Source organism: Lycorma delicatula, chromosome 1, assembly GCF_047948215.1.
Source record: "Lycorma delicatula isolate Av1 chromosome 1, ASM4794821v1, whole genome shotgun sequence".
Classification (NCBI taxonomy): Eukaryota; Metazoa; Arthropoda; class Insecta; order Hemiptera; family Fulgoridae; genus Lycorma; species Lycorma delicatula.
Window position 1 is genome coordinate 1,167,253 of NC_134455.1, and position 19,167 is coordinate 1,186,419.

At 28.4% G+C, this 19,167-nt stretch overlaps 1 protein-coding gene across 7 annotated transcripts in view; it reads right to left on the bottom strand.

Annotated features, from left to right (window-relative positions):
- Mvl (solute carrier family member malvolio) overlaps window positions 1-19,167 on the bottom strand; it is a 188,118-nt gene that overhangs the window by 102,746 nt on the left and 66,205 nt on the right. Inside the window, exon 2 of one of the 7 annotated variants that reach the window (XM_075354885.1) lies at window positions 17,963-18,083. The exons of 3 other annotated variants lie outside the window; for them this stretch is intronic. Coding sequence is in view for 2 of the 4 variants with exons in the window: in XM_075354560.1 (XP_075210675.1) it covers window positions 13,523-13,549 (27 nt within the window). In the remaining 2 variants the exon portion in view is untranslated. Of the gene's footprint in view, window positions 1-13,522; window positions 13,822-13,862; window positions 14,017-17,962; window positions 18,084-19,167 lie in introns of those variants that run through there. 3 more of the 7 variants (XM_075354816.1, XM_075354560.1, XM_075354501.1) reach the window with 3 other exon arrangements.

Here is a 19,167-nt window from a genome sequence, read left to right on the forward strand (position 1 = left end):
ACAATTTTCTAATTTTTTTTACGGTAATATTCCTTTATCTTGTAGATAATTAATCTCATCATAATCGGTGTTCACACACAACTGTGATGAACAAATATTAATCACAGCAAAACTGATTTGATATTTAAATATATATACTTGCACACATGAAAGTCTATTATAACATCTGAATAAGTAATGAGGTATAGGTAACATTAGCGATGTACTGAGTAGACTAGAAATACAGTTTGCTAAGATTGAAAATTAAAAATTATTCAGAAAAATGAAAATTCAATTAACCAATAATAATAAATGACGTGAAACCTGGCATTAATTGATTTACCTTAGTCATTCAGATATAGTTAGAATAAACATTTAATACAATCAGCACTAAATATATACAAAAAAGTAAAAACAATTATTTCTAAACCACAGACGAATTGCTTCATTAATCTGAAAACCACTATCGTGGAAAAAATCTTATTCCAGATACTTCAGCCTTAAGAACAACAACGATTAATTATAAATTATAAAAAAGAGCCAACAAAATAAATCACTCTAATAACGATTCAGTTAAATAAACATAAAATAGTTTATTCACAATTTGTTATTTAATCATAATTAATTAATTTGCATGTATCTAATAACAAAGGGTTCATACCTGATTACAATTGCTTACTTTATTATATGACAATGATAAGTAAAATAATTAAAATCGTGCATTGAACCGTACTGGGACTAGATTACAAGAAAGATTTTATAAGCACTATCATACTCTGTTATAAACTATACATCAAGTGAGAGACCAAGAAACATTTAGTACTACAAAACATAAATCTAATTTAGAAAATGACTTGCTTTTTAAATGAAAGAAAGTATTCTTTCAAAAAATCTTTTCGAAGTTGTTTTACAGCTAACTTCATCAGTAGTATCAATGTTATTGAAATTTCTGTAATTTATATATTTTTTAAAGATTTAATCCGCACTTTCTCATGTCAATCAAAATATATCCTAACCGCAGTTGTAATTTTCACTGATAGAATATGAATGAATAATACAGAATATTCATCGGTTTAATAAAATGTTGCTTCTAACGGCTGATTTATTCAACATAAACTATCTTGCCTGATAAATACTGTAAACAAAAACCAATTAACTAAGTTAACCTTGAACTTTATCAACTTATAACTAACACCATTAGAAGCTTAACTCATTTGGAACACTATAATCAGGCAAATTTTGTTCATAAAAAAAATTCCATTCACTGCATAATTTAATTTATAATAAATAAAAACACCATCACTTTTAGGCATGATATTTATTACAAAAAAAAAAAAAACAATTTTGTCATATAATTACAACTATAGCTGAATTTTATCAATAAGTTCTAATTTTTAATCGGAAGGAAAGTGAAATGTAGTTTAATTAGAAAGTAAACATTAATCAGAAAAAAGTAGACTAAAATATGGTGAAATCAAATTCACAGTTTATCAAAAAATGTTACTAATCAATTTTTATTTTGTACGTGCTACTAACAAACCAGATGACATTAAAACTACTTACCAAAAACTATTAAAATAGATATGAAAGTTTTAATTTCATCCCTTCTTTCCCTAGAAAATAATTATTTTATTAATGCATACATAATGCATCAAGTAAAAATGAGTGAAAATACAGCAGTATGCAACAATAAACTTAAGTACTTCTGAGGTAGAGAATGTAAAATCAGTCGAATTAACCGATGAAATTAAAGTGATGTAAAAATATGAAACATCAAAGATTATAAAAGTAACAAATAGTTATGAGGGTTAACGAAATCCACATTTATTTATTTATGGAACACCCAATTATTGAAAGAGCAAATCAATGTGCAGTTAAAACTCAACTTTTGGTATTTCACATATTTGAATGTTTGAAACACAATTATAACCAAACATGTTTCCATTTTATGGAATTTCATAGTAATGTTTCTTGGTATTAAGCAGAAATAAAATATGTATTAAGATTATCATGAAATTTTCATGATAATGTTGGTAATTATTTTATTTCTTTAATTTTCTATTAATATAGCTAATTATCTATTTCTCTTAGCGAGAAATGATCACGTGTGGCAGAGGAAAAGTTTCCATCACCAAACCACCAAAATATGATATCATATTCACACCATTTATTATTATATCTCACACCATTTATTATTATATCACACACCATTTTCAATCTGTTTCTTAGGGGCTACACATTAGATACTATAATCTATACTACTCAAAAAAAGGAAAGAAATACATCATGATTTATCCTATAATTTTTTTATGTTTTACTCCAACTTTAAGCCTTATTTCTGAAATCTTTCTTTTATTACTGCACAGAATCATGCCTTTGTCAATACATTATTAAATACTTAACTTACATTTACCAAATAACTAATACATAATTAGTTATTTGGTAAAGTAGTCATTAACCAAATATAATTTCAATAAACTTATATTTGATTTTCTATCCAACACCATATTTTCAAAACGTTAGAAAAAACAATATAAAGAAAGGGATATTAGTGGCATTACCACCTTTATAGTCATCAGTCATTGGAACCTAATATCCTTGGGAATAATGTTTATGATATTACTATTACAGTAATATTATTTTTGGCAATGGCTGAATTTTCCATAATTAATTATAATCAACAAATTAGAATAATTTTAGTATATTTTATCTTATTTTGACATTTTATTAATTTAATTTCATTATAGTGCTCACTTTATTATATTCAGGACAAGATGAGTAATGTCTGATGTTAATAGAAATATTAATAGTTACGATACTTCTTACCTCGGTAGAATGTGAAAAATGTCAAGCCATATTGGAATTCACAAAAAAAATTTACTGCACAAAAGGCAGATATATGAGACTCTTATCTCATCAGATCAATATATAATTTTTATAAACAAGTTGAAGGAAGGTAACATTAACAAAATGGTTGCTACCCTACATAAAGATCCATATTAAGTCTGCGCATCCCCCAAGTTATAAAGATTGGTACAAAATAATCAAATTGCTGATTCTTATTTAGGAGATTTTAGTACTTTCTCCCATAATTTTTCATGATATAACAAAGCCCAATGTGGATATTCATTTGGGACTAATAAAATTAAATTTTTTTGTAACAATTTGGGCTAATACAACACGGAGTGCAGATTCTATTTCACATTTATGTCAGAATAGAAAAAAAACACTCATCTCCTACAAGATTATTCAAAATTTAAATGTTGGGCAACAGTATTTGTGGACCGGTATTCTAATGAAGGGGACTCTAAAGATTATTTTTCCATCCATAACTTCGAAACATTCATGAGATCTTATAACTATTATGTTCTTAAGTGTTCATGGAAGAACTGTACCAATGTTTAATCTAAGTATGAAGTTCTTGAAAACATCACATAAATAGAGAGGATATCATAGGCTTTTCTATTTAGTTTCTAAATAATTTACGTAATGTGTAAAGGGGAGAGACGATTCCTAAAATCTGAAAAAAAATTTTAACTTCACAAACTGAATTTGGTAATTTTTTTAGGAATTTCATTTTCCAGATAAATTATGTTACACAGTAAGAACATAAAACGATTCATTTACAAACATGAAACTATTACCTCTAGCTTAAAGATAACATGGTTATATCTCCAAAATAATTAATGGTAATGTATTATGTCATTTAATAAAGATTTATTTAATGATTTCTAGATTAAACAAGTAATTTGCATTAAAGTAACAGATTTAATATTCTAATGATAAAGTAATTAACAGAACACTAATCACATAAATTTTGTTTCCAAACATTCTACTGAACAACTGAACAATTCTCCAAACTACCTATTACATTCGATTCATATAATCTTTAAGTATTTTCATTTTTATATTGAATGTACATAAGTGACACAAACATTTTAAAAAAATCACAAAGATACTGATGATGATGATGAACAGTTGGGTCACCTGGCCACATTAAAAACTTACATCTTTGAGGAAGACATCTGACTTTAAGAGGACTCTAATTGTTATGTGACAATTTTTAATGACTTTCTACAACCAAAGCTCAACAAATTTTGTAATCAACCAATCTGATATGAACGAGATTGTGTTACTGCCTGTACTGCTTCTACAGATCTTCTCAAAAAAATTCTTTTCGGGTGTCTCATTCATGTCACAATAGTCCATAATTTGCATGATTGTTTGATTGCAGTGGGTGACTTTTTTTCTATAGAAATATCTAAATTTAACATTTTAAGTGCCACATGAGTCCAACGTGGATTCACAGAGTTACAGATCTAATGGCCGCGTGAGTTGAATGTGTCACCACATGTTAGGTTTAGTTATATGGCCGTGTAACTCTGCTCTGGATTCACAGTTCCTATTAAAACACATGGCAAGTGAAAGAGCACGGCCAGTATGTCATGAAACTGTTATTGGCCTGTTGACAGTGAGTCCACACTGGTGTCACATGGCTATTACTTTATGATAAACGTAATGAAATAACGCAGAATATCAGTATTACAATATGATGTTATTTTTATTGACAAAAACTACACAAAAGCAATTGCAAAAAAATCTGCTTGAAAATAAAATATAGATAATAAAATTTCAACTTGAAAATAACAAAAAATTAACTTTTCAGACAAAATATTTATGTACACCAAAAAAACAGTCCAAGCAAAAGTGTTTTTCACACACCACACATTGATATTTGGTTTGAGTAGTTTTTCGCATGGCAATCTTCCTGTCTTCGGCCTGTGACTTTTCTTCATAACATTTATGACATCGCCTTCTTCCTTGTCTGCCAACATCGACAAGGCAGTGAGGTTGGTCTACTGATGTCGGAGGAGGAGGAACGGCACTAACGTTGATTCCTGTCAATTCTTTGACTAATTCTTCTTTGAATGCGATGATTTGCATGTTTCCATTTGTAAGCTGATTGTATAAGTATAGCGCATTTACTACATTGGTTCCAAGAAGCAAGTTTTCTGTACCACTCCACTCCACGTCTCAGAGACTAGTAATAACTCTTGATTTGGTCCGAAGTATCGATGAGTGCCTTTCCTTTGTTGTATTCTATGACACACTTTGGTTTCTGAACAGGATTGTTTCGTCTCTGAACTTCTATCATATCATCAGTGTGTTTTGTTGTCAACATTAGGATATCTTTTCTGTCATGCCATTTTAACACAACTTCACCTGTACTGCTTTCAACAGCAAAAGTTTCCCTTTTTTGAAGTTTTTTTTTAATTACACTTGGGGATTATTCTTTCTGTTTCGTTTCAAAGTACCAACCAGGTGAGTGTTTTGTTTTAGTAGCTCATGGGCTAGTGCTACTGAGGTGTACCAGTTATCAGTGCAGAGCGTACGCCCCTTATCCAGTAGATCGGTCATGAGGGCCATAGATACTTTAGTAACAACAGAGCTTTGATCTTTATCATCTTCGCAAATGATGTACTTGGAATCAGCGAAAGAGGATGATTATTATTATCAATGTTGTCAGTAATACTAGGACTAGGCCTACCTGTTTTTTGAATGAACATTCTCTTTTTAGATGGTGGTTCATCTTCCTCTTCTTCAGACTCAGAAGTTGAAGGCTGATATTCGTCCGATAGGTAAACGTTGCCGAAAATTTCGTCATATTTTTCTTCATCAGACAACAAATCCTGCCACAGTTTTTGTAATTCTTTTTCCATCGATTCATAACTTCTGTTCATTTTTCAATAAATAAAACACGTAAACCAAAATACAGAATAATAAAAATTGAATACAGAGCCGATATGTAATATAAAAATTGTAAATGCAAAATAACACAGAACTACTTGTAACTCAAACACTACTAATTCAATTGGTGAACATAAACTAAAACAGCAAATATATTTGACAACATGCTGTGGTGACACATTGGTATCACGTGACCAATCATAATGCTTTAACTGTTACTGGCCGTGTGAAGCCAATGCGTCACCACACAAAAAAACAATCGCTAAAAACGTATTTTTTACTCAAATGAGTGACAGTTATTACTAATTCATTTTTTTTGTGACACTGAATGAAATTATATGAGAAATAAACATTGGCCATTAAAATCGTTTTATTTCCTGTATAGGCGGCACTCAAAGTGTTAAAGTCATCAAAAAGATTGAATTCAGTAGGTAAATTTAACTGATAAAAGCAACTGGAGCAATATATGACTAAAAATGATCCAGTGAGCAAAAAGAAGCAAACTGAGACTAAATATGTGTAAGAAAGAGAATTAAAAAAATCTATATGACATAATTTTTAACAAGATATAAATTTTAAATAAAATTGTATGAATTGTTCTGTAGAATGACATATGTTATATCACATACGAAAATATTTCTTCTTCTTTTAGATGCAAAAAAACTCTCAGCTCATTCTGTCAAATCCTGTGGAAAAACAATGCATGGAAAAATAAAATAAATAAAAACATATTTTAATATAAATCGGCCCCAAATACCTTTGTATATTAACTACATCATTAACCCCATTACAAGTGTAACATATAACTTATATTTCAATAATCACAAAAGTTACCTATATTTCAGAAAGTAAACTCTCTCTTTTATCCAAAAGGATCAAAATGTGGAGAATCGGTTATCACAATGTGGATAGGGTAAATCTATATTTTTAATGATATAGCCTACAAGATTCACCAAAGTTGGCTCTCATAACAAATTTTGCTTTTATTATTTCAGCCTCTTCAAAAAAAAGTACTGCGCAAACACAACAGAAAATTAAGTTTACAGCCTTAATTCTGTGTTAAGTTATACTTTAAAAAAGGTTACAGTTTAATTATTTTATAAAAGGTGTGTGACAATTGTAATTCTAAACATACTTCTTTCTTACTTCATACCATTTTACAGCAACAATTTATGATACTGATAAGATAGAAACGCTAACAACTTTAATAAGTAAATGAACTAAATTACTCTCTAAAATATATGCAATGCTTTTGAGTAAAATATAAATTACAAATGTGATAAATACAAATAAATAAAAAAAATTTGTAAATGTTTAATTGCTTGCAAAATTTAAGCACGTATTTTTATTTTCCCTGCAATACAATCAAGCAGCATCAAAATATTATTTTATTAAAACTATTTTTATTTTCTTTGAAAAGTCCTTTTTTTAATAAAACAGTCCGCAACATTTAAATCACTTTATTGAAACATAAGTATAGATTTTGGGCTTAAAAATATTTTATTGAAACTTTCCAAAATCAAAATAAATTTTATGCTTAAAAATCTTTACATTTTAAGAATCATTTATTAAAATTTTTACTAATCAAAAATTTATGATTTTTAAATTTTGTTTACTACATAGTTAACATAAACCTGCCACACAATCCAAAAAAAAAAACGTGCACATGAATGTCATCCACAAGTGCAAATCAATCAAGTGTTTAAGTGACAAAATTAGATGTCATTTGAATATATTTTTTTTTCTTAAGATGTTTAACTTATTACATTATCCTGAATCTTTTACATAAAGTAAGGTGTAAAAGAAAATGAAAGATTTAACGCCTAACCAGAACTGAACATTAAAACTTTCTGACCCAATTTACATTAATTAAACTTGTACGAGGTTAAGTTTGCAGAATTTTATTTAAATAAATTTGAAGTAACACAACTTCTATGGTCATTAGCAGCTCATAAATGCCAACAGCATGCAGGGAAACTGAACTATATGTTGTTTATCTTGAGATTAATGGAAACCTATTTGGTAAAAATGCAGCTTTGGCTATGGCATTTTCCTTTCTTCACATACTTCAATTTTCAGGGTGGTACAACTTGAGACAATCCAAATATTACATAACCTTCAGGTTGTAATGGACGGAGTTGAATTAATCAATCGGTACTCTGTTTAACAACATTTGGTAATCACAAATATGTACCGCAGTTAATTAAATAGGTATAACATTGTGATAAGCTTATATTAGTATTAATTAATAATATTAATATAGTTCAACTATATAATATAAATCTAACCGTTGAATTAATAAATTATTATTTCACATGTGCTGTGGTAGTAGGTACTTAGAAATATACATTTAGAACTGTAAATAAATATGTTAGAACTAGGTAATAAATATAAAAAAATTAATGATCAAGCTGATTTATTTACGTATTCAAATTCCAAGGAATACATCAGAGTTCTGAAGAGGCATTTTAACAATGAAAAAAATGTTTACTAATTAATGAAAAAAACAGAAACATTAATTTAGATGGAAAATTCTTTTCCCAGCATTTTGTAAGGATACTAATTGAAGTTAATCCAACCTAAAGTTCAAATAATGGAGACTGTTGATTTGGGCTGTAATTGCTAGTTAGCAGAAGGGTGACATTATGACTATTCTCAAAAAGGAAAAGTGAAAAGAAAAGTCTTATCAGCTTTGGACTGACACTATTAAATCAATCTAAAGTTTCTCTCTTTTTAACAGTTCCAGATTAAAATTATGTTACAAAGAAATATGTTTTATAAAGTTTAAATACAAGTAGAACGAAGGTTGTAACCAAAAGAGTAAATGATGCTATTAATGTGCTAATAGAAATATTCAGGAAACATTTTTTTCCCTAAAGATTTTTATACAATAATGTATGTATACGTGATTCACTAAGAATGAACAAGTTAAAGAAGGTCTGAAGGAAGGAGAGACCAGTGATTTGGGCTAATAACACTGATCAACAATGATTTTATTAAATGAGAGTGAATAACTGATTTTTAAAGTATTTTTCATTCTGATTTTAAATATGAAATCAGAATTCTTCTTCTATCAAGCTTAGTTTTTTGTAACTACTATTCTTATTTTCAGGTGGTATCATGCATTAACTCCATAAGCATAGCATTTTGTGAATGTATTTTATTATATTATTTATCAACTAAATAGCCTTTGTTTATTTATTATTGTCCCTTAATTGTTGTCAGAGTGATTTGTTAGACATTAGTCATAATGTTTATTATTTACATACTAATTAAAATGAACAATAATGTGACTCATTCTTCCTATTTTCATCTTACTATAAAAACATGTCACCCACTCATTAGTTATTTCTGTCATTATTATATTTACTTATAAAATATTGTGCAGACTAGATAGAGATATTTTTAACTCGTTTTTAAGTGTGAGTTTTTGTTTGTGTAACATTCAGTTTTATATCTAACGTTTGTATTTGCGGGAATAGTGAGTGCAATTCCAATGATTTGGAAAGAACCAAAGGATCTCACCACAGACTGTTTGTTATTTTTCTGTAATAGAGATAACTGGGATAACAGCTAAAATTAGAAGTACTGTTAAATACCCTGATATTCCCTCTGCCATGTGGCTAGTGCCACATAGCCAAGAGCTTCCAATTCCATTATCACCAGAAACATGGAACTTAGATGAAGATGAAAACGTCGAGTCTTGTGCTGACTTATCAGGCAATGAAGAAAGAGATAACTTTTTAGAAAAATAGATATACTGAACCTCATTTAATTAATCAGAATTAAATGATCTGGTTCGTGATCTAAATTTATCAAAAATCAAATAGAAATACTGGCATCAAGACTGAAAGGATAGCATCTTTTACAACCAAACACTAAAATAAGTGCTTTCTGTGACAGACAGTCAGAAATTGAACATTTCTTCTTTCAGTACAAAAACTTAGTATACTGTAATGATGTAGACTCTTTACTGGAAGCATTGGAACATATGCACCATCCTGACAAATGGTGACTTTTAATTGACTCGCCAAAACATAGTTTTATGAAAATGGTTTTACTTCACGTTGGAGATAAATATCCATCAATATCATCAGAATATGCTGTTCACATGAACAAATCTTATGAAAATTAGAAACTTGTATTGAGCAGGATTCAATATAAGAAATATTTATGGCATATTTGTGGAGATCTAAAGGTAATAGCTGATACTCTGTTGCTTTTTGTGCGAATAGGACAGCACGGATAGAAAAACCATTACATAAAAGAGCAATGGTCAAAAAGAAAGATACTGACTATAGAAGAGAAGAATGTTGTTACTGAAGTATTAGTAAAACCAGAAAAAGTTTTTTAAAACCAGAAAAACAAATTCCCTAATATAAGAAATGCTAAAATAAAGGAAGGTATATTTGTTGGATCACAAATAAGAAAACTAATGAGTAATCGGGCTTTTGAAGAAGGTTTGAATGACTTGGAGGTTCTTGCATGGAAATCATTTCAAAATGTGGTAAACAACTTGTAGAGTTCTTGTGAGTGAACTCCTTCAAAACTACAAAGAATTTGGGTGTAACAAGTCACTCAAAATCCATTTCTTACATTCACATTTGGATTTTTTCCCTAACAATCGGTGCTATGGGTAATGAACATGGAGAATGCTTTCACCAGGAGATATCTACAATAATACAATACCAGGGAAAATGGAACCCAAAAATGTTAGCTAACTACTGTTGGAATCTAATGAGGGATCTACCTACAGTAAATTACAGCAGAAAATCCAAAAGAAAGAAATTTTAGGCGAGTAAAAAAATGCATGTAATGTATTGTCATATTACAATCACCATACATTTTTTTGTTTCAAAAGGAATTTTAATTACAAAAAAATCTGAGCTCAATAGGAAAAAATATTAACATATATGAAATCAGCATAAAAAATACTATAAGAATCAGCCATTCACTCTCATTTAACAAACAAAAAATTAGATTTTGTTGACCAGGGTAATTAGAGGAAACTGGTATGTTCATAGAAGAGTTACACTATAACTATTCTTAGGAAGGTACAGAGAACAGGAAATCCTCAACTTATGGACTGACATTATACAAGGAAGCACATGAAAGAAAGACCTGACTTAACAAAGATGAAGAAGGTTAACTTCATGCCTTTAAATCCACAAGAAATGCAAATAATAATTCAAGGCAAAGGAATAAAATAAGAACAACTTTACAATTTATATAGTACCTTTGTTGCAATTTATAAAAAAAGTTGTAATACCTGAAATATTAATTTCTCAAATAGGGTACCACTTATAAATTAAATAAATAAATTAACAATTAATATAATTTACCTTACCAGCATGTTAATATGTTCTCTAGATCTTTCGGGTTACTTGGAAGCCATCATCAGGAGTTAAAATTAATGCATTAAAGTCAACTAAAGTATACTCTCTGAGTATATTACCAGACAGTCATAACTGTTTTTAAATTTTAACTATGATTTTTTAAACTCTAACTTTAATGCATTAATTTTAGCTCCTGATGATGGCTTCCAAGTAAGCTGAAAGATCTGGAGAGCATGTCTACGTGCTGGTGAGGTGGATTATATTATTTGTTAATTTACCTGAAATATTATTAGGTGATAAATGTAATATTTCCATCGCATATTTCATGCTTAATTGATAGAAGTACAAAGAAACAAAACAAGAACATTCAAATTAAATAAATATTAAATACTAAAAATATTCAGCAACAAGTAACTTTTGCAGTATTATAGAGAAATAAAGAATGGACAATTAATCATAAATTTTCGGTGAACAAAATTTAATCTGAACAGATTTTGTCAATAAGAATAATAATTTCAGAGGCAAGGATGCATTTTTTGCTACATGAATCATTTAAGAAATGTAATGTAGCTTATTATATAAGCATTTTAATGCATGAATGGATGATCAAACCAACAAAGCAATAATGAAAGAATTACAATAAAACCTTTCTAGTTGAACGGTGTGAGCTGTCAAATAGTGAGTTTATTAATGTATGATTAACAGACAACTTTTCATTTTAAAATCAGAATTAATTTTATACACATGCTTATTGTGTAGCAATTTAAATTGTCCAATAATGTAAAGTGTTTCACTACCTTTGTTTCCTGCTTAAGACAAAAACTATGTGATACCATAAAGAGATTTATTTAGAGAGAGATAATATCAATATAAGTTAAATTTTCTCCTCTTGTGCAACAGGCCCAACAAAGGGATACCCTTTTCTTGGAGGATGAAAAAACCAGACATGCAGGTTCATTCAGTATTTTATCATCTTAATAATAATGTCCACTCCAAGTTTTAGAAAAAAACATTGATACTTTTCCCTACATCCAATCAATAATAGTCGGTCTCATCATTTAAACGGGCTGCAATAAACTCATCCTTTTTACTCTCAAAACAAATTTCAGCTTTTCTTCAAGTTCAGTCATGATCTTTTTTCTTTTTTTGTCAACTTATGTAACATATAAGAACACATGCTGAAAGTAGTGATGACAATACTGCATTAAAAGAAGAAAAAAAATGATACTGTTACACCAAATGAATCTTTACCATTCAGCATTTATAGTTAATTATGAATAAATATAAACTTCTGCCTGTATTTTAGATACTAATTGTATACAGTGCAGTAACACAGAACAAACTTACCAGGTTGATGATCAGTCAGTGAATGGTATGTCTATATGATTAAAGTTATCTTATACTATTTAATATATTGAGCATCAGAATTAATGGGATTTTCCTATAAGTTATAAAATTCTGCTCAGAAGTTGTATGCATACGTTTACACAAAAGGTGAAATTAAATAATGTATAAAACAAAATTCCACTTAAGTACAAACAGGAATAAGGATGTAAAAAAAATTAAATTTTTATTTTCATTCTATTTCCCTTAAGAAACAATCTGAAACCAGAGGTTGGATTTGGGAACATCGACAATAATTATACAATTTTTAAATTTCACTTTTATATTGCAATTACTATATTATAAAACAAAGTAATTACTTTTTCATTGGACAAATCATCTCAGTTTTAATTAAAAATCAACTCATTCTCGGCACAAAACATCTGCTGATAAGTAAACATGTTCACAATTATATCAAATGACTTACCAGTGATTTGTTTGTGTAGTCTACCTGATGTAGAAAATGAGTTCAAAGATTCATAATCATTATATGATAACACTGTGAAGTATAAAAATAGTCCTTTCAATTCCGGGCACAGTTAATCAGTAAAAAAGATATTTAATATAGTTCCTAATTTAATTAAGAATGAGAAACATGTACAACAAAATTATAAATCAAACATAAACTTTTGTAAGTTACTGCATTTTATCAGCAGGTGTACATTAAGTGTCTTTAAAAAATAATTTTAACTTCACTTTGTTTTATTTTTATGTAATTTTATAAACATTTTTGAAATACTGAATATACTTGTAAATTGTAGTATTCATGAAATTACTGCAATAAAGTTGAGTTTCTACTAAAATATATGCAATAACAATAAACATTTCACTCATTAAATCAGCAGCATTTGAAGGGCTGAAAATAATATTTGTAAATCGCAATTGAGAAAATTAACTGGCATCATGAATAAAACATTCCAATTTTACCAGAATATCAGATCTAAATTTAATAAGCAACTAAAATAAATGTACTTATCAAGTAGTATCAGCACCTTCTTAGTACTTAACCTAACATTTAAATAAAATTAAATTACATAATTTATCTTGTAGTAAACACTTTATTTTAAAAAACTTACCAGAAGCATGTAGTGACCGGATGACATGACATAGGGATGTCAATTTAAAATAATGCATAAATAAATAATGTCAATATGCTGAATTAAAAATAAACAATCAAACTTTAAATGCGAAATTAACAATGGTTTGGAAAAAATAAGGCACTCGATTATTTGTAACAATACATTTCAGTTTTTAAATGAGTTTATATCTCAGTTAAATTTGCAGACACGTCTGTTTTCTTTATTAATTTGTTAAGCATGCACTGATAACTAACGGTCAAGGTTAATATGGGTCATAAAATCATGAAATATTATTTACTGAATAATTAAAATAAACAATATCTCCAGAGATACATACAAATACTTCAAATTGAACAGCGTGATAGACAGACAGATTTCGTAGATGATATTTTTCACGCGAGTAACTTCGGCCACAAACCTAACCTCCCTTGCTGATCATCGACACACCAACTGCTGCTGCCTGCCGTTGCTGTGGTTATATTACCTAACAGCTGATTTTGCGAAGAGCATGCGCATTTTTACATAAGCTTTCCTTTTTTTTGTTAATCTCCCCCTCCATATTTATGGTTTCTGATCCTTTTGTAACTACAAGGCGCCACCTTTAAAATTTTCTGGTGTAAATAATTTTAAATGTTAGCATTATTTACCTTTAACAAAATAATTTCGAAATTAATTAACAATCGATTCAACAAAATGAGTAACGTATTAAGTTTTTGTCAACAGAATAATAGACATTGATGAAGTTTTAACAGACTGTACACATAATAAAACTATCTTTCAAAACAACATGAAAGATTATATACTCATGTGACATTAACATTTTTAAATAGAAGATAGTATTACGTAGCATATCATTTTACAATAAATTAAAATTTTATATCCAACATAAACAAAAGTTCATCTTAGAAAATGAAATTTAAGCATTGTAATACAACAATGCCTGAATTTCATTTTTGATCAATACACAATGTACTTCTAGTTTCAAAACTATTTCAATTAATTTTTTTTAATCTTTTAATACAATTATATTACCATATTTATTATAATAAAAAATCTTATTTTAATAATATTTGCTTCATTAAATTAATGGTTCACTATTACTTTTATTATTACTTCCCTGTCATTGCTTGTAGTTAGGATTTTATTTAGAATAAACTAAATAAAAAACTGAAATGTCTAAAAATAATTTAAGAATTTTTTTTTGAACTTATGTTTTGGTTTTATAACTTAAGTTCTTTTTCAATGTACCCAGTTTTAATTATTTGAGGTAATACTTTTTTCAGAATTTTTTTGTAAAAGCTGGTTGGAATATGGTACAAAATGAATTGTTTGCTGGTTGTTTTGATCTATATCCATTTTTAAGTTAGATTTTTTTGCTTTTGTTACATTGACAGTCTTTTGAAGTTAATCATTTCAATTTAGTATATTTAATTTTGTTAAATGACTGTAAAAGGAAGGAGTTGTTATCAATTCAACCTGAATAGAGCTTCTAATTTCTTCTTTTTTTTCAACTAATTTTGATCATTTATTTTTTTGTGAAGAAAGCTTCTCCGGTAATCCTTCTGTAAGTCTTTTTGATGTTTTAAGCAGAAACATTTTTTCTAGTGAAAAATTTCATTGTCTTCATGAAACATTGAAGTTTTTTAATTATTTTTTATCATCATTACTTAGTATTGAATTGTCATGTAGTTTTGATTTTAACCATATATCTAGGATTATTTTTTTTAGCCTATGATATGTTTAAATATTTTTGGGCAAAAATTCAAAAATATTACTTGGAAAAGTTTGAGTTAAAAAATACATATTCTCAAATTCCAAACCTTACGCTTGGTAACAATGTCTTTACTTTGTTTCACGGGAATTATTTCTTATTTTTTATAAACATAGATTGCTTGATTTTATGTTTGTTGTGAGTAGCTTTCACTGATATCATTTTATTTGTAGATTCCCCGTATTTAAAAACATATAAATTTAAATTAAAAACTCACTAGATGTTAAAAAGTCAAGTAATCACTTTTTCTCTAAATTTCAACTTTTTGAGGTTGATACCAAGTTAAGAATTATTATGTTAGTAGTTGATTGTTTTTAATTAGGGGCCAAATTCAAAAAAAATAATATTAAAAGAGAAATTGACAGTGTTATTTCTTGCCTTAAAATGTGGTTTTATAATAATTTTTTTTTTAAATTTAGGTTCTACATTTGTCATTTAAAGGATTTTACATTTCCATAACTAGTACTGGTCACCTTAATATGCAGATTATAATCAACAATTCCCAACATGTAATCATTAAAGTATATCCAAATTGCTGGTAAAAATAATATTACTATCTTTCTTCCTTTTCTCCACGGTTTTATTAGTTTTGTACAAATTAGTAACTGTGAAAACATGCCAATATTAATGGCTAGAATGATTTTATACAACTTACTAAATGAAAAAGGTATGAATTATAAACAAATTTTATGTCATTATTCATTTTTAGTGTAGATATTATAACTGCATTTCTATTTCTATTTTAATAATTAAATCAAAAATCTTTGTAAATATTGATTCTTTATCACTGCTATAACCACAAATCAAAGTTCATTTCCATGAACAGGAAGAGGATTGTAACCTTATTCCTTAACCCTTCTACATCTTCTCGAGTATCGATGGTATTCAAGATCAAAATCCATGGCTGGTTTTCCTGATGTCAAAAGCTTCCTACTGCCTGTTGAGATTTTCCTTGATCAAATAGTCCTGAAGCCACTTCATCAGCTTTATTATTAATTTTACTTAAAATGTTTGTAAAACATTTAATTGAAAAACATGCATTTCTGAATATTAAGAAAAAAATATGAAAGGTGGGAGTAGCATCTGCAGTTTTGTCTTGATTGTGTACCCATACATGCTAGCCTCTGATGGCATACAAACAATATTTTTAAACTTGTTCAAGTAAAATTGTTAATTTCTTTCACTCAGTTTATTTTATAACTTTTTAAAATTAAGTAATACATTTTTGCTTTTGAATTTACATAAAAGCAAAAATAAAAAAAAAAAATATTAAGTAAAACATAATATGATCATAATAATACAAGGACTTAAGGAGACATTGTGAAACAAAGAAAGTACAGCACAGAAAATCTATAAGAAATGAGAAAATTTTTGAAGAAATAGTTTACTCTTACACAACCATCAAAGATATATATATATATATATATATGATAAACACCAAAGAAATTTACAACAATAAAGTAATAAAAAAAGGGGCAGTGGTTTAAAGAATGTAAACAAACAGAAAAGTTCAAACAATATTTAAAGAAAACTTTTACAAAGATCCATTAAAAAATGGAAAGCATTTTAAATACATAAAAGAAAGGTAGTTTTATGTAGAAGAAACTTGAAATGAAAAGGAATCATTGGATAAACAGCTAATTCAAAAGTTGTAATTTTTTATAGATTAAAATTATAAACTTGAACTACGTGAATATTATTAAAAAATTATCATCAACAGACAAAATTAGGAAAAATTAATGTAAATACAAAAATAAAATCTTTTAAATAAATAAAAAAAAAAATCTTGGGCAGTTCTGCACAGATAAAGAAATGTCAACGTTCCAATTTGCAGCACCATGACGAACCATGCTTCTAACTTGCCCCGCTAAAATTTTTTTATCCTTAAATTGAGCATAACTCAAGAATGACTCTACCAATCTCATAAAACTTTCACATGCACAGATTCTGATACACTACTACAACATATCTAAATTTCAATGAAATTAATGTAATATTTTTGGAAATTTTTGAGCCATAAAACTACACATAGGCAGGCCTATATATAAGGAAATCCCAGTGTAAGGAATGGTATTTTCGTACTCCTTATACCTCAAAATGAAAAGAAAGTTCATTTTCAGCTCTACACCCCATGTTACCAAAATTAATATCGTAATTTTCTTTGAAAAGTCAGTAAAAAAGTATTATCTTTAAAAATATTGATAATAGAATAAATCTTAGTTGGAGATTTCAACGCCCAACTTGGAAAGGAAAAGACATAGAGACATCGTAAGTAAATGGCCAGTATAGAACTAACAAAAATGGCCTCCAAACAATCAATATTTGTAGAAATAATGACCTTATCTCTAAATCCACCTGTTTTAAACGGTTACCCCCATAAATTAAAAACATGGAAACACCTCGATTATAAAAAAGGAGAATGGCAAATAGACCATGTCTTAATGGATAAAAATTTCCAAAGAGAAATTCACAATGTAAAAGTCCTGAGAAGAACTGACTCAGGCTTTGACCACTACATTGTAAAGTAAAAATAAAATTAACACCCCTTAAGAAGAAGAAATCAACTAACAAAACTAGAAGGAAATTCGACCCGGCAACTCTAATTAACAACGAAACATATCTAAATAAAATTAAAAAATAAATAAAAAACTAAAAATTTAAATGACCTTGTTTCAAAATTAAAATGAATAGCAGAAGAACTAGCCCCTTAAAACCCAGGAAAAAGCACCGATGTGGAATGGGGAATGTGATCTCGCAGTAGAGAAAAGACACCAAGCCTGGATAAGCCTGCAGACACAGAAATCAGAAGAATCTTATGAAAACTTAATACTCCAAAGGAAACTGACAAACAAAATAATTAGAAATACTAAACGAAATTTCCAGAAGGACATGTTAAGTCAAATAGAAGAAAATTTTAACAAAAATAAATTGAGAGATTACTTCAACAAATTTGGTAAATATCTGCAAAAATTCGATCCCCCTACAATAATACTAAAAGTCGAAGAAGGTAAAATAGCCCACAGTAACTCAGAAAATGCTAAAATCCTGGCTGAAGCGTTCAGAAAACTTTAAAATTGTGAAAACCTGTAGAATTGCTCCTAGAACCTTGGAAGAAACCAATTCAGAAGTTCTCTCTAAACGGGAAGAAGCTGATCCCCCATCCTACATGGAATTAATACAAACAATAAAAGAATTGAAGAATTACAAAGCTTGTGGTGAAGATCAAATGTTTGTGGAAGTTTGGAAAGATGCCAGTCAAAAAACACTGGTAGAATTGCATAGACATTTGATAGAATATGGAAAGAAGAAACACTCCCAGAACACTGGACGACTGGTATAATCCACCCGCTTTACAAAAAAGGAGATAAGACAAACCCAGACAACTATAAGGGAATAACACTGTTAGACTGCACACATAAAATCGTCTCCAGAATAATCTTAAATACAGTTAAAATCACATTAGAGTCATAATTAGGGGAATATCAAGGTGGATTTAGGTCATATAGAAGTTGTGCAGACCAGATTCTTACATTAAAATTAATAATGGAAAATTTTAAAATAAACAACAAGCAATTATTTATAAGTTTCATTGACTTTAAAAAGGTATATGATTGTATTCATTGACCAACTTTGAGAGAGATCTTACGAAATTATGGGATTCATCCAAAATTGGTGAAAATGATAGAATTAATACACAGTCCAAGGTTAAATTTAGAGAGGAGATGTCTGAACCCTTCCCGATAAAGATTGGATTGTGACAAGGTTTCCCCGCTGCTGTTCAATATTAAACTGGACTACATAATTAAAATTTCGCAAAAGGAAAATCCCGTTTAAACAATAATAGGAACAGGTAAAAATTCAATAAAAACTA